At 36.6% G+C, this 24,410-nt stretch overlaps 2 protein-coding genes across 10 annotated transcripts; one reads left to right on the top strand and one right to left on the bottom strand.

Annotated features, from left to right (window-relative positions):
• The first annotated feature begins 963 nt into the window (after nt 1–963).
• On the top strand, nt 964–11,016 carry Cep290 (Centrosomal protein 290kDa). 3 transcript variants are annotated; one of them, XM_078180370.1, is made up of 24 exons: nt 964–1,233; nt 1,366–1,450; nt 1,615–1,661; nt 1,738–1,812; nt 1,875–2,010; nt 2,079–2,215; nt 2,295–2,533; nt 2,599–2,731; nt 2,800–2,990; nt 3,088–3,229; nt 3,312–3,552; nt 3,871–4,036; nt 4,115–5,455; nt 5,590–5,887; nt 6,091–7,283; nt 7,464–7,662; nt 7,738–7,931; nt 8,071–8,218; nt 8,294–8,689; nt 8,799–8,965; nt 9,046–9,247; nt 10,056–10,313; nt 10,409–10,493; nt 10,710–11,016. In XM_078180370.1, the coding sequence occupies exons 1-23, from the start codon at nt 1,054–1,056 to the stop codon at nt 10,481–10,483; spliced, it is 6,243 nt and encodes a 2,080-aa protein (XP_078036496.1). In that variant the 5' UTR covers nt 964–1,053; the 3' UTR covers nt 10,484–10,493; nt 10,710–11,016. The 3 variants fall into 3 exon arrangements, 2 of the variants coding, with proteins under 2 accessions (XP_078036496.1, XP_078036495.1); XM_078180369.1 differs by lacking the exons at nt 8,799–8,965; nt 9,046–9,247; nt 10,056–10,313; nt 10,409–10,493; nt 10,710–11,016 and having other exon boundaries at nt 8,294–8,454; nt 8,515–8,600; XR_013494047.1 differs by lacking the exons at nt 8,799–8,965; nt 9,046–9,247; nt 10,056–10,313; nt 10,409–10,493; nt 10,710–11,016 and having other exon boundaries at nt 7,738–7,944; nt 8,294–8,433.
• Eh (Eclosion hormone) lies at nt 10,253–16,060 on the bottom strand. Of its 7 annotated transcripts, XM_078180372.1 has the most exons (4): nt 14,072–15,831; nt 13,300–13,457; nt 12,288–12,386; nt 10,253–11,654 (listed from the first exon to the last, which is right to left on the bottom strand). In XM_078180372.1, the coding sequence occupies exons 3-4, from the start codon at nt 12,382–12,384 to the stop codon at nt 11,485–11,487; spliced, it is 267 nt and encodes an 88-aa protein (XP_078036498.1). In that variant the 5' UTR covers nt 12,385–12,386; nt 13,300–13,457; nt 14,072–15,831; the 3' UTR covers nt 10,253–11,484. The 7 variants fall into 7 exon arrangements, with proteins under 7 accessions (XP_078036498.1, XP_078036500.1, XP_078036499.1 ...); XM_078180374.1 differs by lacking the exons at nt 13,300–13,457; nt 14,072–15,831 and adding an exon at nt 15,947–16,060; XM_078180373.1 differs by having other exon boundaries at nt 13,226–15,846.
• Nucleotides 16,061–24,410: the final 8,350 nt, after the last annotated feature.

Below are 24,410 nucleotides of genomic sequence, written 5' to 3'. Positions count from 1 at the left end.
GGTTATCAAGATTCAAAGTCATTCGACTACTTCGCCGAACAGAGGAAGCTGTCAGTATTAACGATTCGGAAACAATGGCGTCGCGCAGTGGCGGAAGTCGTTAAAATTAATCCCGAATCAATGCTTTCAAGGTAAATTATTGAGATACACCATGACGAATAAAAACCACTAAAAATTGCTCTGTATAAAAATAAATTGTTGTAAACATTAGATAATTACGAATAATAAAAATTATCAGTCATCGATTACGGCGATCAACGCTCATTGAAGTCTGTGCAGGTAACCCCCACCCTCGGTTATTTAGTTGGCTTAGCGCTATGGCTTTATCAGTTGCTGCGCGATCGCTGAAGGGAGCAGTCGTATTCAAGGCGGTACTCTCGCGTACAAGTGGTCTGACCAAAGGTGGACCTTCAGGGTAGCTAACACTGGACAGGCTTTTGAGACGAAGAGACATCACTCGAAATGATTGGGGTGCCCCTCGTCTCGAAGACCTGTTTCTGGAGGTCTTTCAAATGTATGTTTCCCTTTTATTAAAAATTTTTATATGACAGTGTTTTCTCAGTCATAATTTCGATCTAAATTCATGTAACCTTCTGCCAATTTAAACGAATACTATTTTCTTAATTTTAAACTACTCTACTTTATCCTAAAATCAAATTTTATTCTTCTCAATTTTAATTGCAGTTTAATAGACTTTCAACAGATTATATTCCCAAATATTTAGAAATTAAGAAATTCTTATTGTTATACTTTCTGCACGAATTAAAACACAAATACATTAATTACACATGTATTCGTTTAAAGCTCCTTTAAAAATCGAATTTCGCGCCGCGTGTATTTGATGGCGTACCAATCGAATGGATGGCGTAAAAAGAGTAAGACTGCAAAGTTGGTAAAATGAGACAAGCTGCACCTGTCATTATTGTGATTAGTGTCGTTGCTATGGCAATCGGGAGTGGGCAAGCTGTTTGTAAACGTCGAGACGTCAAAAAACTTATTAGGTTACGAATAGTAGGATTATAGTGAAAATAAGTGGTAAATTAAGTTGATGAAATGGGACGAACAGATTGGGAACGTATATTAGCTTCGGATCCGTCGTCGTTAACAGATGACGATATGGAAGATCTTTATCCTACTCTAATCAGCTGTGATGTCGATGAGATTAGTGATATTCATAACCTACGCACAGTAATGAAGCTGTCTCAAGAAGTCCTACAGTATAAAGACAATCAAGTAAGAATAAATATTTCATGTTTTTCTTGATTAAAATTCTTTCGATAGAATGCAGTTTTTCCTACGCGTTATTGTCATTCAATAACGGGGGTCGTTTTGTGGTAGTATTGTAATGTCTGTTTCTTTTCTTAGGTAGAATCGTTGCTGTTAGAATGCAGCGAATTGAAGCAGAATATTTCTTCCATGAAACCTGAACCTGCCAAGCGAAAAAAGAAAGGTAACGTGTGTCACAATTGAAATGAGATTTATTACTTAATTCCTTGAAGTCTACATATATAAATGATAATATTCTCGAATATTCTATAGTCAGAATTAATTATGCTTTTTAGTTCACTTTAAATTATAAGTAAAATGTTCTAAAAAATTATTCAACATTTATAGAACGGGATGCAAATATAACACAACATGAAACCCATGATTTACCTAAAGTAAGATATTCTACAAACTGTGTAATAGATATACTTTTATAGTAATCTTTATAAAAAAATTTGTCATTATTTTAAGCATTTGGGTGAAACAGAAAACAATGAATTGCCAGACATGAATTCTAAAATGAAACTTTTGATGTCAGAGTTAGAGGTAAGTTTAAGTGAAAGGAAATGTCATTGATATGATTTAGTACTCTTTATTTGTGTTCCTAGAGTTTAGAAAATGACAATGTTATTTTAAAAGAACAATTAACGACATTAACACAAGAAATGGAAGTTGCTACGGATAAAATGAATGAAATGACAGAAGAATTGCGTTCTACGCAAATTAAGTCTATAGAATACAAAGGTACCTGAACATTATTTCGTTTAATGGTAATGAAAATAAGTGTACAAACTGAAAGAGATCTTGTTTAGAAAAAGTATGTTACTTGGAACGTGAAAATGCTGCGTTAGTTGCTCAAATTGAAGAAATAGCAGCACAACAGGTAGATAGAGATAAAGCGATAGATGAATTTGGTGCAGCAATTGATACTAGAATTAATGAATGGAAGGTATAATGTTTTATCACTAATCGCTTAATTTTAGTTAATTGTATTCTTATTGCAACTACTGTAACACATGTTTAATTAGGCTGTACTAGATGAAAAAGATTCAACAATTCAACAATTACAAGAAAATTTATCACAATCACTTATGCAGTCGACAGTTATGGTTCAGGAACAGAACAAATCTGAAATAGTTCACTTAAACAAAGAGATAGAATGTCGTGATAAAATTATCATTGAATTAAAAACACAACTTCAGGAAGCTGTCACTGAAATTAACAACGGTGCTACATTGATAGAAAAATTAAAAGCAGACGCCCAGAAGTATGTACATAAATTTTAGTGAATAATATTTGTAATAAAGTTTGATTTACACATATTTCATACAGAGTTGGAAAAAATAGTAGAAAGAAGGATGTTAAAGATTTATTGAAAAAGCTACACAATGCGAACGAGCAGATATCCCAATTGCAATTGAAGATGGTAGAGGCAGAGGAAGATGCGACTTTAAGAAGTAGTAAAGTTAGTTTTCTATATGTACCTGGTACTCAAAATTTAACAATGAAACTTTTACTAATATTTGTATTTAGCTTTGTGATGTGTTAGCAACATTAAAAAAATATGAAGACGGTAACGAAGGATTAACAGACGCATTAAATGAAATAAAGGAATTAAAAAATATTTTGGAAACTAGAAACGAACGTATGAGAGAATTAATTAATGTCGTTAATAAATTAGAAATGCTAAATTCCTATCAGGAAATGGAAATTATAACTCTTAGGTAACTATATGTATATTAGTTTCTATTATAACTAAAATTTATTATATTTCACCTATTATTATAAATCAATTGTAATATTAATAATGCGGACATTCAGGGAAAAGTTAGGAATCCCAGAAGATGAATCAGTGTCAATACAGAATATTTTAGAGAAACGTAAACGAGAGGCCAAACGACTAGAAGAACTTCTACAACAAAATAAAATGCTTGTTCAAGAAAATTTGGAAATGAAGTCTGATGTACGATCAATACATTTGTAAACAGTGAATCTCTATTTTTTATTATTGGAAAATATTTTTATTTAAAACAAATATATTCTAGATAAGGGTACTAAAGTATAAATTAAGTAAAACTGCCAAAGAGTTAGATTTTTCGAGCGGTGTAATAGACGACAGTGAAGACTTTCTACATTCTACTAAATTATACGAATCCGATTCGAAGTTGCCGTATAATAAAACAAAGATGTCGACATTGCAACAGAATTTGCAGTTGGTTATAGAAGAGAATGAAGCGTTGAGGACAGGCATGCACGAAATTTTGGACTGTATCCGTACCCAAGACGGTGAATTTACACTAATTTTAATGGTACTTTAATGATGCACTGTTTTTCTACTTTTTCACTCTAAAATTTCACTCTCTAATTTTCTACTATCCTTAACTCTCACAATCGCTACCCGACACTCGTATATTAACCACATTTGTAAACCGATTCTGCTGGGAAATTCTGTCCATTTTCTTCTGATATTATTGTCAAACTTTTATACTAATGCTAATTGCAATACACGCGGCAGGATTTTCTTTCAGATCATGAATGATACATTAGAATAAAACGGATCCTTATAGTTTGCTTCTAGTAATACTTAATAATTTAATGGCTCAGGTAAAAGCATGGTTGAAATACATTCTGGTACGTTAGAAAGACTATTAGAAGCATTAGACGTGAGACATTTGGCTGGCTGGTATCATCCAGCAATGAGATTACAGGAACATTTAAATGTTGTACAAGGTACGAATACCGAGTTGAGAGGACAACTAAAACTATTAAGGTACATATATATAAAACATCCTTCTTTAGTAAATACTTTAAAGGAATGGTTAGAATCAAAGGATTGCCCTAATTCCAGAAAAGAATTGCAAAGAAAGGATCATATACTCCAAACATTAGCCTCGAACAAAGGCGCGAACATAGAAACAATATACGCAGAAGAATCGGATAACGACAAGATAGCAATATATTTAAACGAGATGAAGAAATTGCAGGAAGCTTATGAAAACGAGACGGACGAGTGGGATAGACAAAAGAATTCATTAGTGCAAGAAAACGACAAATTGACGAACGAGATCGATAAGTTGAAAATGCAGCTCGATGTTTACGAGCGCAGCATGAAAATTTTGGAAGAGGGCGACGATGAAGTTCGCAAAGGTTTTGCAACTAAAACGAAGGAGTACGTGGAAGTTGCTGGCGAGATGCTTATCTCGAATAGGAAGAATGACGTTCTTCAGCAGTTGTTGAACAAAGAGACCATGAAAGGCTATCAGGAGCAAAAGGAAGCGATAAAGAACGAGACCAACTTAAGAAAATCCCTCGCCGATACGAATAAATACAATAAGACATTGGAGCGTGAGATTTCAACTTTGCGAAGCAATTTGTTCAACTCTGTGAGCAAAGCTACCTACAATGAGCTGAAGGAAAAACACCAGGAGCTGAGTATACGAATTCGAAATTTATTAGAGAACAATATTGTATTACAAAACGACAAGGAAGTGCAGGCGTTGAAAAATGAGTTGGAACTGGTGAAACAGCAGAAGAATCAGATCGTCGATCTTATGAAGAAAGAGATTGTTTATGAAAACGAAGAGGATTTGGTACGTCGATTGAAGGAAGCTAACGCGAATGAACTGTTGGAAAAGCAACGCGCTGATCATATAACTAGTCTGCATGAAATATTGCAAGTTCAATTCTCGAAGTGCGAGGAAAATATCAAAGACGTGCTAGCAGCAAAGGCTGAATTGCAAGAGGAGTTAATTGTTCTCCACAAGAGGCTCGCAAAAGAAATATCTTTTGAGAAGTGTGATACATTCGACGATAATAAAATTAAGGAATTGAAGGACAATAATGAAGAAATGAAGCTAGAGATCGAGAATCTGAAGAAGTTGTTACAAATTTCTCAGGATGAAGCTGAGAAGCAATACTCGCTGAACTCAATGAAAACGTTGGAGTTGGATAATCTACGGCATCAGATTCTCGACTTGCAAGCTATCAGCGAAGACAAAGCTACGATATCGAGATTGAACTTTGAATTGTCGAGTAAAAATATATCAGAGATGGAACTGAACGAACGAAAACTACAACTTGAGAAAGAAGTTTTGTGCTTAATGGAGGAATTGGATAAGTCTAAAACAACGTGCGAAGGATTACGCGGTTACGTTCAAGACTGTCGTAAACAATGTGAAAATCGATGCAGGTGACGTTAGTTTTACAAATTTTAAATTCCCCCAATCGATCATAGATTTGCTTTTTAATCATTTAGGAGAATTTATTCTTGCAATAAAATTTCTAAATAAAATTCACAGGATAATAATTACAATTTATTTACAGAACTTACGTAGATGTTATAGGGTTCCTACAGAATCAATACGCAGGTTGCACATCAATCAGTGCTCTTGATAGAATAACTTTGTTATCTACTAAATTGAAGGATGAGCGTCAAAGTATAGATTCTGAATTAGTCAGCGCGAAAGAGAATCATTTGGCTGCTAAGATACAACAAGAAACGCTTACAAATCGTTTACAAATCGTTGAGAGATTGAAAGATATTCTAGAACAACAAATTGGAAGTAACAGCGTTCAAGACATTATGCAACGTTTCTCAGAATATTCACAGTATACCTTAAATGTACGTTTATTTCTTGAATTTATACACTGTTTTAAGTGCATTCTACAATCTTCGACCGGTTTCACATATTCTTAAAACTCTTATATTTATACTAATAAATTGACGAATAATAAAATATATGTAGAAGATTGAAGAATGAATATTATTTAAAAACGGAACAGTACAAATATATAGTATTAATTATTTTAAACGCGACTTATTAGGATTTCAAATACCAACGGAAAATGACGCAACTGGAGAATGAGCTGAAAATCGCGAACAGCAAATTTATGGAATACGAGTCGCTTATTACTACTATGGAGCACGAGATGATGCAGTGCCAGAAAGCGTGGGGTAAGAGTCCAGATCAGCAATCGAAGATCGATACGAGAAATACAGGAACGAATACTGAATCGTCAACAATGAAACATGAAACTGTGCAAGCAATGGTGCCTACAAAATCAGTGGAAATACAAACGGATCCGTACACTTGTTGCTTGGATAAAAAGAATACCAGTGAAGTGGAGGTACAAACTACTTCAACATTAAACAACATTAGTTTAAAAGAAGATTCACAGTTGACGGAGAAGAAGTCGGATCAGATGGAGGAAACTACTTGCAAAGACGTAGAAAAAAACAAAGAAGAAAAGTTAGAGTCTTTTAAAAAAGAAAGCAAACAGAAAGAACAAATGATAGAAGAAGAAATATCAGTTTCTTTGAAACTGGGAAAAGAAGAAGAGAAAAGAAAAGGAAATGATCAAGAAATATCTTTGCTCCGTGATCAATTAAACCACGCTTTGAAGTTGGCCTCTGAGCGGTCTGCGACGTTGGTTAAGTATGAATTACAGATAGCTGAGTCTCGTGCTAAGGTAGAAGCGTTGAATGCGACAATAGAAAATAAGGATTTGCAATTGAAACAGAAAGAGAAGCTTCTGGAAGAATACAAGTTAGCTCCTCAGTCGCAGTTGTTGAGTACTGAGAGCAGCATGAACAAGCTAGCTTTAAAGTCGACCATAACTAGCTTACAGCAATTGGTAGAACAGAAAGAGGAAACTATAGCCAGATACCAAAGTCTTTTGAAGGAGGACAGAGACGAGCATAGCAAAGCTGCTGCCCGCTTGCAAGAGGAAATTAGAAGCTTACATTGTCGTGTTCAGTCCTTGCAGGCAGAGGCTCAGAAGGTTACAACACAGCAAGGAAACGCAATCGCGGAGCCAGAAAATGTAAAAGATAAAGTGAAGGAAGTTGTGACAAGAGTTGATGTTAAGAACAGCGTCAAACAGACGGACGAGATTGCACGGTTGAATGAGACAATATCGACTCTCGAAGCGGATCTAAATATTACGAGGGAGTTAAGCGATCGATGGCATTTGTTGGCTGAGGAGAGACTGAAGCACATGGATTCGATGAGGGAAAGGTAAGTTGCCACTTTGTAGAATGTGCTGACTGGCGTCGAGTATCGAGACAAGTGAAGTCACATTTCTACCAAGTGCAATAGCTTCTTTTAACATTCGAGTGGAAATGTTACTTTGCTCAACTCAGTTCCTTGATTCCTTGACGTCTCGATGTATATTTAAGTGTAGCTACATGTCACCAGACTCGAAGAGCAGCATAAGAGTGAACTAGAAAGTTATCGCGGGGAACTGAAAAAGTGGCAATTGGAGGCGTGCGCGCTGCGCAAACAATTGTCTGAAAATCGCATTTTAGTGACGAAAGGGAATATTTCTTTGATGAAGGAGTTGCAAGAGAAGGATGATAAAATTAACGAGCTTGGCCTCACTTGTCAACAGCTTCAGGTATTATAAAGTTGTAAAAAGCTGGTGAAACCTGATAATAAATATTTGAACATGCTTCATTATGATTCTATACAGAATGAGGTTGAGCTAATGGAGACTAGATCGCAGCGAGCAGTAACGCAACGAGAAACGGAATCAAAGGTGCTCGAAGTTACGCAGCCTCGAGATCAATCTGTAGATGCTGTACGCAAACAATTGCAGTCGTTACTGGAAAAGGAGAAAACTTACAAGCAGGAAATATCCGATTTGAAGCATCAACTTAGCCGCAGGTATTCTACTCTAGTAAGCAAATACATAATTTTCCAATTCAAAAAATTACGCACGAAATTATAATTATACACTGAGGATTGTATTAATAAGATTCTAGTAGATAAAGTGTTGAGTAAGTTTAGTGATTTTTTACCTCAGATACATGGCGGTAAAAGCACAGGAAAGAAAAGTTTCCCAACGAGAAACGCAGCTCGAACATAAAGTAAAGCTTTTGGAATCGGATTTGGAAAAAACGCGAACTCAATTGGATCGCGAGTATTCGGCGCTGGAGGCGAAAAAGACTAAGGTATATTTAAAATTCTAGTGCCCATATTTTTTACAATGATTACGTAAGGTAAAACTGATATACATCTTCGTGTAGACCGCGGAAGAACTTATGCTATGGGAGAAGCAGAAGAAATGGCAACAAACCGCCGAGAAGTTGAAACAGAAACTGAAAGAGAAAACCGAGGAGTATACGAAATTACTTTCGAGTTATGATAAACTCCGATTGGTGGTGACGTGTATGGAAAGGGAGAAATGGTACTTAAAGAGTAAACTGAAAATGGAAAACGGTGTAATAGCCGGTGGTTTATCCGCTAGATCTCTGCCACTGTCGCAACAGAACATTATGGAGCAACTTCAGAAAGAATGCCATGTTCTTCGCGATCGGATCAAGGAATTGACTGATAGATTAGAGAACGAGGATAACGAGAAGTTGTTATTGAAAATTGATGAACAAAAGAGACGTATCGCTGCTTTAGAAATTATCTCTCAGGTTTGTTGGAACGACGACGTAATTTTCTAATTATTAAGAACATTTTTAAATATTACAACAATATTAAGAACATTTATGTTAGCAATTCATATTTATCTATGTACCACAGGGTAGTAATTGTGTCACGGCGCAATTAGAAAAACTAGAAATGACTAAGGAGATTCTTGAGAAAATGAACCTAGCTTTAGAGAGTGAGAATTTCGAGCTCCGACTTGAAATGGAAAAGATGAACGCTGATGCGCCAAAGTTGCGAGAAAAGATTGAACATTTAGAGAAGTAGGTTTCGGAGATCATATGTACAATGTACGAATAATCAATTACGTATTTCGTTTGTAAATCCTTTTTCCTCTCTTTAGATATATAAAGCTTTTGAAAGTAGAAAAATCGTCGGATTCGTCGCCCAGATTATCAGATAAAGAGTTACAAGAGTACAGTACAAAGAAGTCGAACATAGAAATGGAGAAAACAATTTTTACTTTGAAAAGAATTATCGAAAAGCTACAGATGGAGAATAAACGTCTCAGGATGGGTTCGAAAAAGAATCACGTGATATCTCAGGCACGATGATAATATTACTTTAGTAATGTCTCTCTAATAGTTTGCGATTCGGAATTATTAATAATTTTTTATTGGCACAGGATTTTTAACAATTTTGTTTGTCCCATCGATGAAGCTTTGCTTTTGAGTAAAATTAAGAAGCACATTAGTCGTCGCCCAAGATTTTGAAGATATACATTTTAATTCTAATTGAAGTTTCTTATCTAGTTTTCTTAGTTTCTTGTATTAAGTTTTTCGTAAGGATTGGAAATAAAGTGAATGCTGCATTAAATATTATTTGTTGTTAGCTTAGTTTAACAGTAAATTAAGGAAAGGAGACTCTGCCAGGATTCTCAGTTCACTTATAACATTAAGAAATAAGATACTAATAGAACGATTTTTTAATGTTCGTAATAGAGTATAAAATTGGCTGAATCAGATTACTGTGTTAGATTGCTCAAGAATTGGAAATTGTGATTGTTAGTTTTTTCACTGGCTGTAAGTTACTTACGTTCACGCTTCTTTACTTAGAAGCGTGACTAATGGGTATTAACGAGACTAATAGGGAGACACTACTACGTTATGTAATTCATTATCTAGAATCTGCACCGTCCAACAGACTTGAATTTTTTGCAAATATTTTCTATGTAAAGTAATCTTATATTCAACTTTCAAATAATTAATTATCAATACCTTCTCTTTTACTTCCAAGCGTTTGAATATTAAAATACAATACAAAAGCTTAAAACGTATTTAAAAACCCAGTACATGTTGGACAGTGTCATAAAACGTTAGCTTTCACAAAACTGATAGTTTCATTTGTTTTTAGGGGAAATTATTCGGTAGACAGACCGATAATATATTACAAAAGCAATACGAGGAAGCGCAGAAGCGCGTGGTTGCGCTGGAAACGGATTTGCAGCTGGCCGAGCAAAGATTAGCCGCGCTGCAAACTGTGCAAAAGGAGGACGAGAACGGTGAACTGACGGCGTTGAAGGAGCAATTGAATCACAAGTCGGAGCTTTTAGACAAAGTGAAACATTTATTATCGAGAGCAGCCATCAACGAAAAAACTCTTCGGCAACGTGTAAATATGTGCTAAAAAAAAAAACAAAACGGATCATAACACGAACGCAGTTCAAGGAACAATGTAGCAAAATTCATGCGACTCTCTTCTTTCAGGTACAACAATTGGAATCGAGGCAGACATTATCGACAATACCGGAGTGCTACTTAACGCCTCCTTCTCCCGAATAATCCTGTTCCGGTGAGTAAAAGGCTTGTACATTTGTCTATACGATAGCTCCTCGCGAGATGCACATAGGCGCAATAAAAGTACAAACGCTGCTAGCTTTCAATTCTCTATAACTTAACAGTACAATATTATCGAACTATTCACTAAATATTTTGCACGTAGACCATTATAATTATAACAATGATCGTATTCGAAGAATTTCAAACTCAGTATCCGTTTATTCTTTAGATTCACGTGTGGACTATAATTGGAAGCTAAATTGTGCTCGTGGCGAGCGGTTTCTCGAGGTTCTTTTACGTTTCAGGTATAAAGACCTCTGTAATTTCGAAACATTGATGATTATATACCTGGGATCGACTCTGACGATACGCTAGTGAGCATATTCTCTATGCATTTATTCAGTGATAATAATGTGTACGATATTATGATTATGTAAGCTTTTGATATTCAGCCGAAGCGAATCCAACAAGATTTCTATACCACCAATCCTCTCTGCGTTGCGTTTCCATCCTTCTCTGTCCATTTTATATGACAATGTTTTGAAAAGTTCGTGCATCGATTATGTTTTATAAATACGTGAAAATGAGAATGCGAGACAAAGGCGTTCTATGAAACGTTCTCGGGGCCTCAATTGGAAAACATCCAAAACTATAAATCGGTAATCTAGTGACACACGCGCACACACACACAGGCAAATACACGCACATACATTTAGCACGCGTTTTACGAGCTACTTCGATCTGTCACAGTCACAAGCATCGATCGCACAGTGTTCGATCGCATTCGATATCTCGTCTACTAAGTATATGCCTCTAGGTTTTTGTATAAAAAAAAGAATACTGTGGAGTTGCGGGCGAATCGCGTCAGATCTTCGATCCTCGTTGAAGATTTCCATTTACAGATTTTCACCGGGCGGTAATACACACAAATTAGCGGACGTTTACGTATCTTCGACGCGAAACATCGACGATTACTAGGAACTTTACGCAGGCGATCCTATGAATTAATAGTCGCTGTCGTCCAGCGCCTGCAGGAAGGGCTGTATCGAACGCTCGTCCTCGCAATCGGGGATCAGCTTTCCTTTGAATTTCACGCAGGAGTCGGCGCACTTCTGACCCAGGAAGTACGGGCCGAACATCTTCTTGCACTGGGCGCAGTTTCGTATGCACACGCCTAGAAATCGTGACGAAAAAAATTAATCAAGACGGAAGAGCGAGACAAATTCACTGGCGCACCTGACTTTCACTTGTTCTCGTTTCCTTTTACCTCGCTGACGATCATAATTCGGCACGCTTTATAAAAAGCGTTATTTTTACTTAATGTTATTTTTACGTTTTTGGCCCTGCGTTACTCTCGCGTGTTAAATTGATCTTTTTATTAAAGGAAAAGATAGAAATCAAGCAACTTTAGATTGTTTAGTTTTTGATAATTTTGGAAGCTTCGAAGTATACCACTGTAAAATTTGAAAGCAATCGATCGTTTTCAGATCGCAGGTTGACAAAGTGCGTGGCTGCATAGTTTGCGGTAATTATGCGTACGCAACGTTAGCCGTGTTTTTCTCGGAATCGTATTTTCTTATGTAACTGACACAATATCTCATGATCCGGTCGATATTGAAACGATATCTAAAGATTCCATGGATCAAGCCGATTTTTGTAGGTTTTTAAATTTGTCGTATTTTATGTTCGACCATACCGAAAGCGGAAAACAAGTAAGTCCATAATTTTAGTACAATTTAGTGCAATAGGATACGTCCGAGTTTTACGATATTCCGGAGTATTTAATTTATCGAAAGTATAAACTTACCAATAGCTCTATCGAAGGGTGAATTTCCAGCGGACAGTACGAATACCATAGCAGAAGCTACGAAGAGAACCAAGAGGATGCGAGTGTTCGCGTTCATGGCTGCAAATAATAGAGTTCAGAGATAATTAATTATTTTATAACTCGAGTCTGCGGTCGAATCTGTCGCAATCGTTTTTCTGAGGAATTTCTGTTGCCGATCATCTACAGTCGATATTCTTCATTAATACTCCGTTCATCTTTCATGGAATTGATTTGCAATTATTATTAATAATATTTCATAGAATATCCTTATTATTAAAAAATCGTAAAGTCAGCAAAATGAAAAGAGTTGATTAATTTCGGCCACAGGATATGATAAGAAATATTCATATTGAGTGCTGATTTAAAAAAGAATTCTGCTTCTAGTTAAAGATAAATAAACGTATAATAATTAAGTATGTGTTTAAATCTTTGTATAGTAGTATCAATAATATGAGTAAACTACGGACTTTTACGCAGAATAAAAAATGTTCTGTATTAATTTGAGGACATATTTTTGACGTAGAATATTTTCCTGTAACCTTTTTAATAAGTTAAAAATAACAGATTAAATATTTTTACTGTATAGTATTTCGTACACTCCTATCTGCCATAAACGTATGAAGTCCGCAGCCTAGTTATAAGTTCAAGCAATTATCAACGCGAATCGTTCACGTTAAATAGATCGTTTTCTAATTAAATATTAAGAAGTGAAGATAGATATCGATACATTTTTATTCAAAGTCAGAACCTGCAGTGTCGTCGCCAGTTTGATCGATAGATCTCACGGGATTTATTACCGACGACACAGTCACTTTTGATTAGCGTAACATTCGTCGGCTTTTCGGAAGAATGTGCTCGTACGTTTCCAGTACCAGGCGAATCCCGGCGTAGGTAACGTTAACAGGATACAAGTGTACCTGGCTAGCCTCCGGCAGGATGTATACGGTTCAGTGCCGCATCGATATCATATTCACTTTCCTCGGTTAATTACCGGTCTCGTGCGGGAGATAATACAGGCGGAGAGGCGAAGAAAGAGACGGCGAGAGAAATCCATGAACTTTCAGGGATAACTCGGATGTCGAAGTCGTCGAGCCGGCGGATTCCGATACGCGTTTTAATTATACTTTCTGCTCGTGTCGGTTACAACCCCTGGCAAGAAATATTCTTCAAACCGATTAACCAGTTTACGATACGCGAGATTTAATGAGAAGCCTTTGAAAATGCTTAGCAGCAGTAATTGTGTAACTTTAAACGAATCACGTGTCAATGTCAATGATATATTATAGTATTGAATTATATAGCAACTAGAATGAAAGAAATAGTGATTTTTTTTTTATTAAAGAGTTTGTTATATTGAAAATAAAATAGACATGTATAAAAACTTCATTAATACCTTAAATTGTAGAAAAATCTAAGATTGTTCACGCGAGTGTTAAAAAGATGCTTTTTAGTTTATGTAGCCATTGCTAAACTCGTTTCACTATTTTTGTACAGATTTTTGGATCTACTTCTTCGAGATCAATGTTGAACAATGATTTGAACTTATTATTAGAAAATTAGAAGTTAGATAAATTTACAAGGATTAAATGAAGAATTTTTCAAAATGCCAGATATTTAAAAATATAATTATTCTTTCAATCTAAATGTAGATTATCTCTTTCATTCCAAATTAAGATAAATTTAATATATTCGCAAACTAATTCGTGAAGCTAAACTAAAAACAAATATTATTTCCTCTTTAATCAATTAATGCTGCTATTCACCTGTATTATATATCTTCTTGTATCGATTCAACGCGAAAACTCAACATTATCAATCATCAGCGCAGAATAGATCGAAATAGTATTTCAAAATTTTTGGATGTAATTTTCGAAATAATAAAATTAGTATGAAAATTTTGTAGTCGAAAAAGGTACTTGTTCACTGTTGCCTGGTAATAGTAGTATTTAATAGCGTCGCATAATAAGAGGAAAAAGGAAGGCTTGGAATTTTATCCAGTCCTATGACGAAGATCATAGCAAAAACTGCAAGGAGAACCAGTAAATTGAGATTACGTATTTAACATAATGAATAATATAACGAAATCGAGCACGTGACGTCAATGTTCATTCTGAAGAAACTACGCTTGAATTTTTATATCCTGCACGATCGTTTATACCGATGCTATAATTTTTAAAACCTGGATAAAGTCAAGAAACGAAAGCTAGAATTATCAAAGTTATAATTATCGAAGCTAGAAAAATCAAAGTTATAATTATCAAAGCTAGAATTATCGAAGCTAGAAAAATCAAAGTTATAATTATCAAAGCTAGAAAAATCAAAGTTATAATTATCAAAGCTAGAATTCAAATTGCTAGATCAATGGAAAATATATTTGAACAAAATAATATTATTCTTATGACCGAAGTACTATCGTTCATCCTAGATAATGACGCAACAAAGCGGCACAAAATTTTAACCGATTTTCCGTTCCCCTTATAAGGCTTCCAACTTAACTAGTCACAAATTAACAGTGAACAAATCTCTGCTTCGTAACGTCCGTATTAACAAATACCACTTGTAACAAATCACCAAAAAATTCTGCGATTCGAGCGAAATTCCATCGAAAACATTAGATCCGGTAATACAGTATCGATCCGCGGCAAGAATCTCTACGCGAGCGTATCTCCGGGTCACTGTACCGAACCGAATCTCCTTGAAACGATAATTTCACATAAGGCGAAACAGACACTATACGTTTCCTATTCGCGTGCAGCATCACTTTTGCTCGTCGATGCGATCGATGCCACCGATTCGCGACACTCTCACTGTCTCTACTTTTACCCGGTGAAAAGACTTTTTTGCCTAGGGGTTGTGTCGTCGCGCAGCACCCAAACCGCACATACGTGATCGACAGCGAGGGAAACGCGCGGCCCGCGAAGGTGCGCGCCGTTCTTTAATGAGAGTCCAAATTATCCTTTCGTTCCCGCGTGCGTCGATATTTATCCGGCCACGGGCGGCTGTGCGTATATCACGTTCGATTGGTTCCGAGCGTGTTCCGTCGCACGCAGACTTTTCTGGTCCACGCACCGGTGTGCGTGTCCCGTCGGTATACGTGCCTGTTCGTTTTCTTTTTTTCCTCTTCCACCTCTTTTCTTAAATACACCGTCATTTATAACCGGAATCCCCGCGCGACGACGCGCGCTTCCGCGTTCTCCTTAACGGCCTGCATTGTGAGCACATAAAGATAATAAATATGGATTGGTAGGTGTCTCTTTATCCTGTCCTCCGGCCGTCTCTTTCTCTCGTCTCTCCAGGAAGCACTTGAAGATTCAAGACCAAGGATCGATCGTTGTGTCCGCGGGGAGAGCGCGTTACCGATGCTGGCGCGCCCGCGCGCGCGCTCTCGGACCGCGGAAACGATGATCGACGGATCAATGGACCTGGTGAACCGCGCCGGATCCGATCCGCACGAGAGAGATCGTGCCGCACCGGATCCAGGGTGACCAGGCGTGCACGATCTCGAACTGATCGGCGAGTCTCGCCGACGATCGGCGAGAGCGGCCGCACACGCACACCGATATCACACCCGTCTCTCTCTCTCACTCTCTCTCTCTCTCTCCTTTTTGCTTTAGGCTCGTGCGCTTCGCGGTGTTTACCTGGTCGTTTGCGATCGGGTCGAGTCGAGGCTGTTGGAATTGATAAAACCAGACGGAGTGACACTGAGCACCGGCACGACGCCGGGCCTTATATATCCGTTCGAGCCAGATTCATCCCTCGTCCGAGGGAAACCCCGCTGGCCTATCTTGCCCGTAATTCGATTTCTTCGATTTCCTGCACTCGGAGACCCCGGCGCTCCGATAGGATTCACCGAGGAAATTTTTTGATCGATCGAAATGTGGGGGGCACCAGCCGGCGCGTAATTACTTGAAGGGGAGAGCCGGGCGTCTTCTTCGCGGGCGGAGGAATCGGTCCTGGTTCGTTTGCCAACGGCATTATTGCTACTCTACGCTGACGCAGGGCCCCGATGGTAGTGGAAATTTAATTCACTTCCGGCTACGGTTTTATTAGTCAGTTAACCGATTAGATCTTTTGGTTTACGCGAACTCATTGCGCGCAGCTTCCCGTCGTCTGACGTCGAGCGAATGCTATTGTTTTTTCCAGATGCTTGGTGGAGGATACCCGGAATTTTTGCTCGATTTCGAGCAACACCATCATCGGAAATTACGGCCAACGTTTTACTTCTTTGGAGGTTAGGATGGATATGGAGATAGATATGTTCTTCTTAGAATGATGAATCTTAGGTTTAGTATTCTTTCTTCCAGCGATGCTAGTATAGAATAATGTTTGAAAGTTAATGTTCTGAAGAGAAATAAAGAATTCGCAATTTCATAGATTCTTTTGAGGTTATGTCATTTTTAAATTCTGGATCGATTCACCGAATAGAAATATAATCTACTTTTTGTCAGTCATTTATGTTACATCTGATGTTGCAAGTTTTTGGAACGCGAGTAGCTGCATCGACAAAAATTTATTGCATTTTATCCTGCGTTCACAGCAAGGGATTTTCTAGCATTAAATCTTCTGCTTCTTCAGATTTCCATAAAAGAATTAATGGAAATGAGATTTTTCACAAATATTGGCAATTTAATTGTGATATTGAAAATTATGAAAATGACACTGGAATTAGAAGATTGATGACTGAAAAATTTGGAGACACGATTTAATGGACCACAAATTTTAAATCACAAGTATTCTTCAAAGTTCTAGAAAAGTTGTTCAGTGATGTCTTGTATGGGAAAAGTAATAATATGGGTACTTAACACTTTCAACTCGCCATTTATTCTCACCATTTACATTCTCTCGCTTTCTCCGCCATTTTAGACATTCTGTTAATTACTCCGTTTATTGTTGGACAGTGTCTTGTAAAAGATCTCTCAAAGCGACCAGAATTTCATCTTGGAATATTATTTCTGTGACTTATAAAAATAATATTCAAAAAATACAATCGCTTCTCAAATGCGAGAAGATAATTTCATATCGGAGAATACATGTTGCGTTTGCTTATGCATGGTGCTGCATACACAAGGAACTTAAACATTGGGTTAGAAATACCTAGTCGCTGTATATGTTTAATCGCACAATTTAAATGCGGTATACTGAAGGATTACAAACTAGTTAAGCTAAACAGTAATAGGGGATTTACAAGAAACATTCACCTGCTTTAAATACTCAAGGATTAAATACCTAACGAATACATTATAAAAGATTACAGAGATTAGAATTAAACAATAATGTATTAAATCCAATGAAGATCTATCGAATAAACCTAATTTCTAATAAATAAACTGCGATATGTATTTACCGTGTACTGAATAAAATATATTGGGTCATGAATTATTTTTAACAACTTGTGAAAAAACTCTATACTTATAAAAAATTTTAAATGACATAAAAGAGAAAATAATTATGGGAAAAATACAAAAAGATTTCCTAATTAAAAAGGGAAAATATATTTGGTTTAAAGATCGTAGAGTTAGATAATTAACACATTGTTTTTAATTTATTTTCTGACACGTGTGCAGAACAGTATTAAGTAAAAGATTGCTGTGTTTTACTTCCTTTTTCTATTAATTAAAAACTTTGATAAACAAGGAAAGTTCTTCTAATTTCAATTTATATAACTTAGTTTAAGTACGAATTTATAAGTTTGCATAAGTAGCCGCAATGCAGTATCAGCTCGTTATTTCGACGTCTTCTGATAACCTGTAATTTACATACTTAGTTCATTACACATTTACTACAAGTTCGAGGATTCGTCATGCCACAAATTCGCAGACGAAGCGATCTCGTACAATGAATATTTATGTAATCGGCGGCCACCTTGTTAAATTCTTCCGTTGCATTAGAAATCGTTGAAGTACCCACGACAATGTGATAATCAAGAAATTCTTAAAACACTTCATCTTTGATGCATTACGGTAGGAAATACCCAACGCGTGCAAACGATCAACTCTTTAATAGGCAGTAATTTTCCTGGTGACGTTGCGTTACATCAGTTTCACGGATTGTTACTATTGTAAATTAGATTACAAAGCAGAAAACTGTTAACCATCGTAATTTGAATAATTCGAACGAGAATTGAAATTTACATTTTTTTCGTTTTAATCACAATGACTAATACTAAAGTTATACAATTAAACGATTAGGTTGACTAATTCGCGTGGATCTTTTTGAAGCATCTTCCTTGAATGTGACGCCCGAAGATATTGATCTTTCCTGTTAGACCACATAATTGTTGGCGGCTAATAATAATTATCCGTCCATTGTGTATACCAATTACATCCGTTAGTTTCCTCGTATTTCCGCTATGTTGTTAACATTCTCGCGGCGAGGAAGGCACCGTTCCGGGACCAGCGACTTTTTGCAATCGAGTTTGCTGTCTCTAACTTCATCTTTGATCCTTTCATTCGCGATCTTATTCAACCGCGGACCGCGTCTTTTCTTGTCCAAGATGCCGGACAATGCAAGTATGTACGTCTTCTTTGCTTCAACATTTTCTTCGACGTTCGTATCCTGCGAATTCCTAGCATTGTCACTGAAATACTGCGATAAAACTTCTTCGTTTCTTACCTCAAGAAAATGTATCAATCTCCTACAGTCTTCGACAAAAGAGTAGCACATTTCGGAAATTTTTTAATATTCTTGAAAGCTTGGATTTATTTGTGGTACGATTGATATACTTTTTACGGAAGTGACATCTTGGTAAATTGGAATTTTGAAAATTTTTTAACTCATAATGGCATAGAATTAATCACCGAAAATGATTTTATTTTGCTTTAAATAGCTGAAATAGTTAACTGAATCAAGTATTTTCTCTGCGCGATTTTTGAAACTAAGGTAACAAATTAATTGAAATTTAATTTTTATTTTTCATTAGTTTCTTACGTTATCTTCGTGATATTAGATTATTATTATATAATATTGGTAATGTTTATTGATAAATACTGATGTCAAAATACTCATAGCGGAAGTTAAGGTTATGTGTATGGGTAGAGTCTTATCTGTTTTCAGACTCTTATCCGGTATTTTCCAATATCGTAAGGTACGCATAATATTGATTTGTGACTTTGCGGGTTTTTTTACGAAAATGAGTAAGCCACATTGAAAATAATTACAGAAGGAATATAATTTTCGAAGCAAACGATTTCGATTTTATACGACGATGTGTATAAAACACTGCGTTTTGCAGAATAATACGCATTGGAATAAGAAAAGAAAAATAGTAATTTGAATGATTGTTAGTGACATGTGGCGATGTTAGATGATTTTTCTGCTATAAATATTCTACTGGAATTGTTTCTGCTAAAACATTTTAACAATGTAGATAAATAAAATAATTTTATCGTATTAGGATTTAACGAAACTAGTGAAGACAGAGTGAAGTATAATTTATCAAATCAACTTTGAAGCAGACATTTTCAATATCATAATTATTTAATTATTAATATTATTATTTAAGACAACGCGGCAGTCGTACCAAATTCTCATGACATACTAATTTCTACCAAAAGAAAAAAATCAAATGTAAAATTATCCAAGTACATGTATCTACACATATGCGTTCGAAATTCTGCATTTCAATAAACAAAAACCGACAGAGTAGGACTTCCCTTCTGTCGCGGACTGTACACTGTATTTTCAATCCTCGTAACTCGACAAATGCTCGTTGCCGTCTCTATCGGAACTTATACGACCTTCCATTTTCTTATTTCCGTCTCCGCCATCCTATCCTCCGATTCGCCGAACTTTCGCAGACTCTACGAAATCGTCGAATTTCGGCAAATAATCGAAACCGCCTCGTTCCACGTCTTCCGTCGAACCAGCCCGTTCCCTGGAATCATTATCACTCGCGGGTTCGTTAAAGAAACCCGCGACGCGTTTCCTGCTCTCTCCGTACATGGCCGTCGTCGCCTTTTCGAGCAGCTGCAGCTTTTTCATTATCGGATCGTCCTTAAGAAATTCGTCTAAATTGAACGGTTTTCTGTACTCGTTCACATCGAAAATCCCCGACTCGGATCGCTCCGTTCCCTTCTCATTTTCTGTCGACTCATCCGCCGATCCACCGTCGTCGCCGCTTTTTAATTCCCCCATGGAACCATGATTCGCCGGACTATTTTCGTCGATCCTACCATTCTCATCGGACGCCTCCTCTTCGCCGTTCGTCTTCGCCGAATTTGCTTCCGCTTCTGGTGTCTCCGGATCAACGGTAACCGTCTTCGCCATCTTTTTTCTGCTCAGACGACGATCCTCGTCGTCCAAACTTTCCTCGATGATGTCCGAATAATCGGGCACGTCGACGTACGGGATTTTCGCCGGATCGTATTCCAGGATGTCGGAGGATGTTGTAGTCGCTTCTATGTTCCTTTGATGATCCTGTATGTTAATGTATATCTTCTCCTTTTGTTGCTCCTTTTTGTCTAGTTGTTGACCAGTTTTTGCTTTTTCAGGATTCTTCTGCTTTTTGGAAGTTTCTGTTGTCTCGGATCGCGTGTACTCGTCGCGTTCGTTGCTCTTAGAGTTATTATAATTTATTAGATCTTTTGGAGTGGATTTATTATGGTCGACAATGATAGTGGTGTTACTGAATGGAAATTTGTAGAATTCCTCGGACGGATAGAAAGTGGACAGTACACGTCCGCTTATTGTATTCCCAAGATTCAGATTCGACACTTCCTGCTGTAACCTGTCCCGCAAATTCTTCTGGTCCTCGTAGCTCAACTTCGGATGACGATAGAGTCTTGTGGGTGGAACTCGTTCCTTCGAGCTCGGAAAGTCCGAGTTTTTGTCCAATGAGCGTTTAGTAACTGTCTTCTTCGTCTGAAATATTTTGCCGCGTCCTTGAGCCTTCTGACCACTTTTAATGTCTTCCGACAAGAATCTTACGAGTAAATTATTATTTGTACAGTTAGAGTTGACAGCAGTGATAGATACGTTAGTGGCAAAATCGTCGGCGTTCCAGTGAATTGTTTTATTCTCTGCGGGCGACACTTTTTGGGGATATACGTTGGATAGCGATTCTTTGTACTTTCTCCAGAAGTTTGTTTCAACCTCCATTGTTCCTTTCGGCTTTCTCTTGACTTCGTTCGGGAAGTTCGCAGTGGAAATTGATTCGGCGTTTCTTGAGTCGGTGGTCGATTTGGCTTTCGATCGACCGAGTTCGGTATTCTGGAAATCGTCAATTTCTCTTGTAATGGTGTTAGGCTGTTACGTAAGGTCGCGTTTCAATTGGTGACGTAGGTGCACCGACTATTCGGGACAACTGTGCTGTTAAAGTTTTGTATAACATAGAAGTTATTACAGAGATAAGTATGATTAACATATCTGTTAGAAAGGAGGGAGTATAATATTCTTAAACATATAAATATACAACGTTATTGTTTAAATGTTGAAAGTATCTATTATACGATAAAATCAATGAAGAATTTAATTTTTAATCGTTAGTATAGAAAGTACATGTTTATTTGTTAGTAATGTTTTATAGAATATCACATTACTATTGTTAATTGCTGTCTTCTTGATCCAACAGAAAACCATGTATAATATAACTATACATATGTATTTATTAAATTGTGAATTTGATGCATTTATGAAAAAAATAGGTAATTAAATTTTGAAACAACGAAAACTAATAATTTTATCTGAGTATTATTTTTAATTAACTTAAATTACTAACGCAAGCAAGACATTTCTACTTGACTCCTTTTTGTAATAATCGACGGTAATTTTGCATAAAGATCCACAATCTAATAATGATATATTTCGTGTTAAATTAAAGAACACTTTATTAGATCTTGCGAGCTGTGCGACCAAAGATTCTTAAATCGTTAGATCGAAGTCAGATTCGCATAATGTTGCGTGATATCGATTTAACGATCTAGCAAAGGAGAAATATACTCACGCGGCTCGCAACTGCCTCGTAAATCATACTTTCCGACATTGCCGGTAAATTTCACGCGGGCTAGATATCTAACCACGGTGAAATATTTATCGTTACCATTCCGTAGCGTGGACCATCCCTCAGACAGTCGACTTGTGCGTCTAATAATCATGCGGCAGCCGTGATCGCGTCACTATTAACCCTTCTCTTTCTTTTCCTCTATTTTCTTTCTCGAATTAATCTATTTCTATCATTTTTCAAATACGATTAAACATCGCATTATTTATATAGTTATTAGCGATGAAATAATTTCTTAATATATATAATCACCGGAATTGAACTCTTTGCACTCGAGCAACGCCCCTGAGGCGCCATTAAAATGGTTCTATCACTTTTTAAAATTATTTTTATAGATCTCAACAAAGCTAAAATCTAAAAATGTAACTGTTGCATGAATTATGAGACTCAATTTCATGTAAAATGTACTTTCTTATACAGAACGAAAATGCTACGAGTTAGAGAAATTATTTGAAATTTGATGTTGAAATAGCTTCGAGTGCAAAGAGTGCAAAGAGTTTTCGTGGCCAACCACGACTGCCAAGGAGTGAATCGGTGCGGGGTAAGGTGAATTTACAAAAAGTTATAGAGGTTCCATAAAATGGCACTCTTGTTAATGTGACTTTATTCGTTGACGGTACTTATATACAAAATACAACATACATATAAACAGGGACTGGGTGTACAGTGGCTCGGGAAATACTCCATCAGCGACTTCTATAAGGAATTACGGGGCCACTGAAACTAATTGGACGACCATTGCTTACCTGCCACTAAACAGCTATGCTCGCATTTTCCTTCTTAGAAAACGCGCGACGATAGTAACATTTATTTTGAGTATTAAATATTAAAAAGTTATATATCAAATAAAAAATTATAAATAACCGATTTGATAAAGTGCAACGAAGTCTAGCTCTATAAATATTAAATATTAACCAATAAAAGTTTTCATAATATTAAGAATCATTTTTGCATCGTCAGATCCAATGATTCTGTAAAAAAATGATCTCGTGGTACTATAGCCACCAAGAAATATACAATGAAAACATTACAAAGGGGTCAGAAGTTTTGTAAAAAAATTAATTAAAATTCACTTACAGTTCTAGTCTTAAAATTACATAATGTCAAGTTAAGAAATGGTCCTCCAATTATTTTCAGCGTCGCCCGTCGAAATTTAGAAACTTAAACCATTTTAAGATCGGAGCCACCGTGCACGCATATATACATAATACAATACAGTAATACTCGAAGCGATCTAAAGTGCTGTTCCTGCATGCCAGACTCACACACACTCCACACCTTTAGGCCCGTCTTTCAAATCAGTAGTCTCGATTCAAGAGGGAGGATACTGTGGTGTCTACTACGTAAACGACGGAATGGCGTGCCGTTTCGATACGCGTAACAGGGCAAAGAGTAGTCACATGATCCTACGCAAGTACGCGGATATGATGCATAAATTACTACACGTGTTTACTACTATGTTTAATTGTTACTCGGCACGGTGATATTTCGGGGCTCGTGAAAGGGTAGCTTATGGCTCGGGGATGATCTCTCAACACTGTCAGCTCAATATTAGAACGTGTTATTTCTTTTTACAATACCAAAATTGAGCATCGTGGCTCGAGTTGACAGGGATGTGACAAATGACATTTGTCACTTGTCAATTATGATAAATGACATATTTAGCCATCCCGGCATTAAACGTGGTTCCTTCGCGACACTTAGCTAATGTAATTGTTTACTTGGTAGACTTAGAAATGCATGGAATCGGATCAGTAGTATTCGATACATTTAATAATGTCACAGTTGCCTCTACCGAATAAACAATTATTTCTTTATAATAATATATCTATTTATAATATAATAAACAATTGTTCGTTGTTATTTTTAGAATTATTCTTCTCTATAGTTGTGACATAAATTGCGATACGATGAACAACACAATTGGTTCATGTATCCTATTATGTACTCTCTCTCTCTCTCTTAAGTTGAGTTATGATTATTGTAAGTGGACTTGTAGAAAAATACATTATTATTCGGGACGAAAAATTTCCTTTATGTGCTTTCGATAAATTAGGGATTTTACGTATTGGTTATGTGTGTATATACAGGTATCCAGAGTTCGT

The sequence above is a fragment of the Augochlora pura genome, chromosome 5, assembly GCF_028453695.1.
Source record: "Augochlora pura isolate Apur16 chromosome 5, APUR_v2.2.1, whole genome shotgun sequence".
Taxonomy (NCBI): domain Eukaryota; kingdom Metazoa; phylum Arthropoda; class Insecta; order Hymenoptera; family Halictidae; genus Augochlora; species Augochlora pura.
This window is presented reverse-complemented; position numbering and strand designations above follow the sequence as displayed.

What these genes read in the sequence shown, in the direction of transcription:
- Cep290 (XM_078180370.1), top strand. Translation starts at nt 1,054, where the DNA reads ATGGGACGAACAGATTGGGAACGTATATTAGCTTCGGATCCGTCGTCG. An exon ending in TGCCAAGCGAAAAAAGAAAG is followed by an intron (nt 1,451 to 1,614) that starts GTAACGTGTGTC and finishes CAACATTTATAG; the next exon opens with AACGGGATGCAAATATAACA. An exon ending in AAGCATCAACTTAGCCGCAG is followed by an intron (nt 7,932 to 8,070) that starts GTATTCTACTCT and finishes TTTTTACCTCAG; the next exon opens with ATACATGGCGGTAAAAGCAC.
- Eh (XM_078180374.1), bottom strand. Translation starts at nt 12,384, where the DNA reads ATGAACGCGAACACTCGCATCCTCTTGGTTCTCTTCGTAGCTTCTGCT. An exon ending in ACCCTTCGATAGAGCTATTG is followed by an intron (nt 11,655 to 12,287) that starts GTAAGTTTATAC and finishes CACGATTTCTAG; the next exon opens with GCGTGTGCATACGAAACTGC.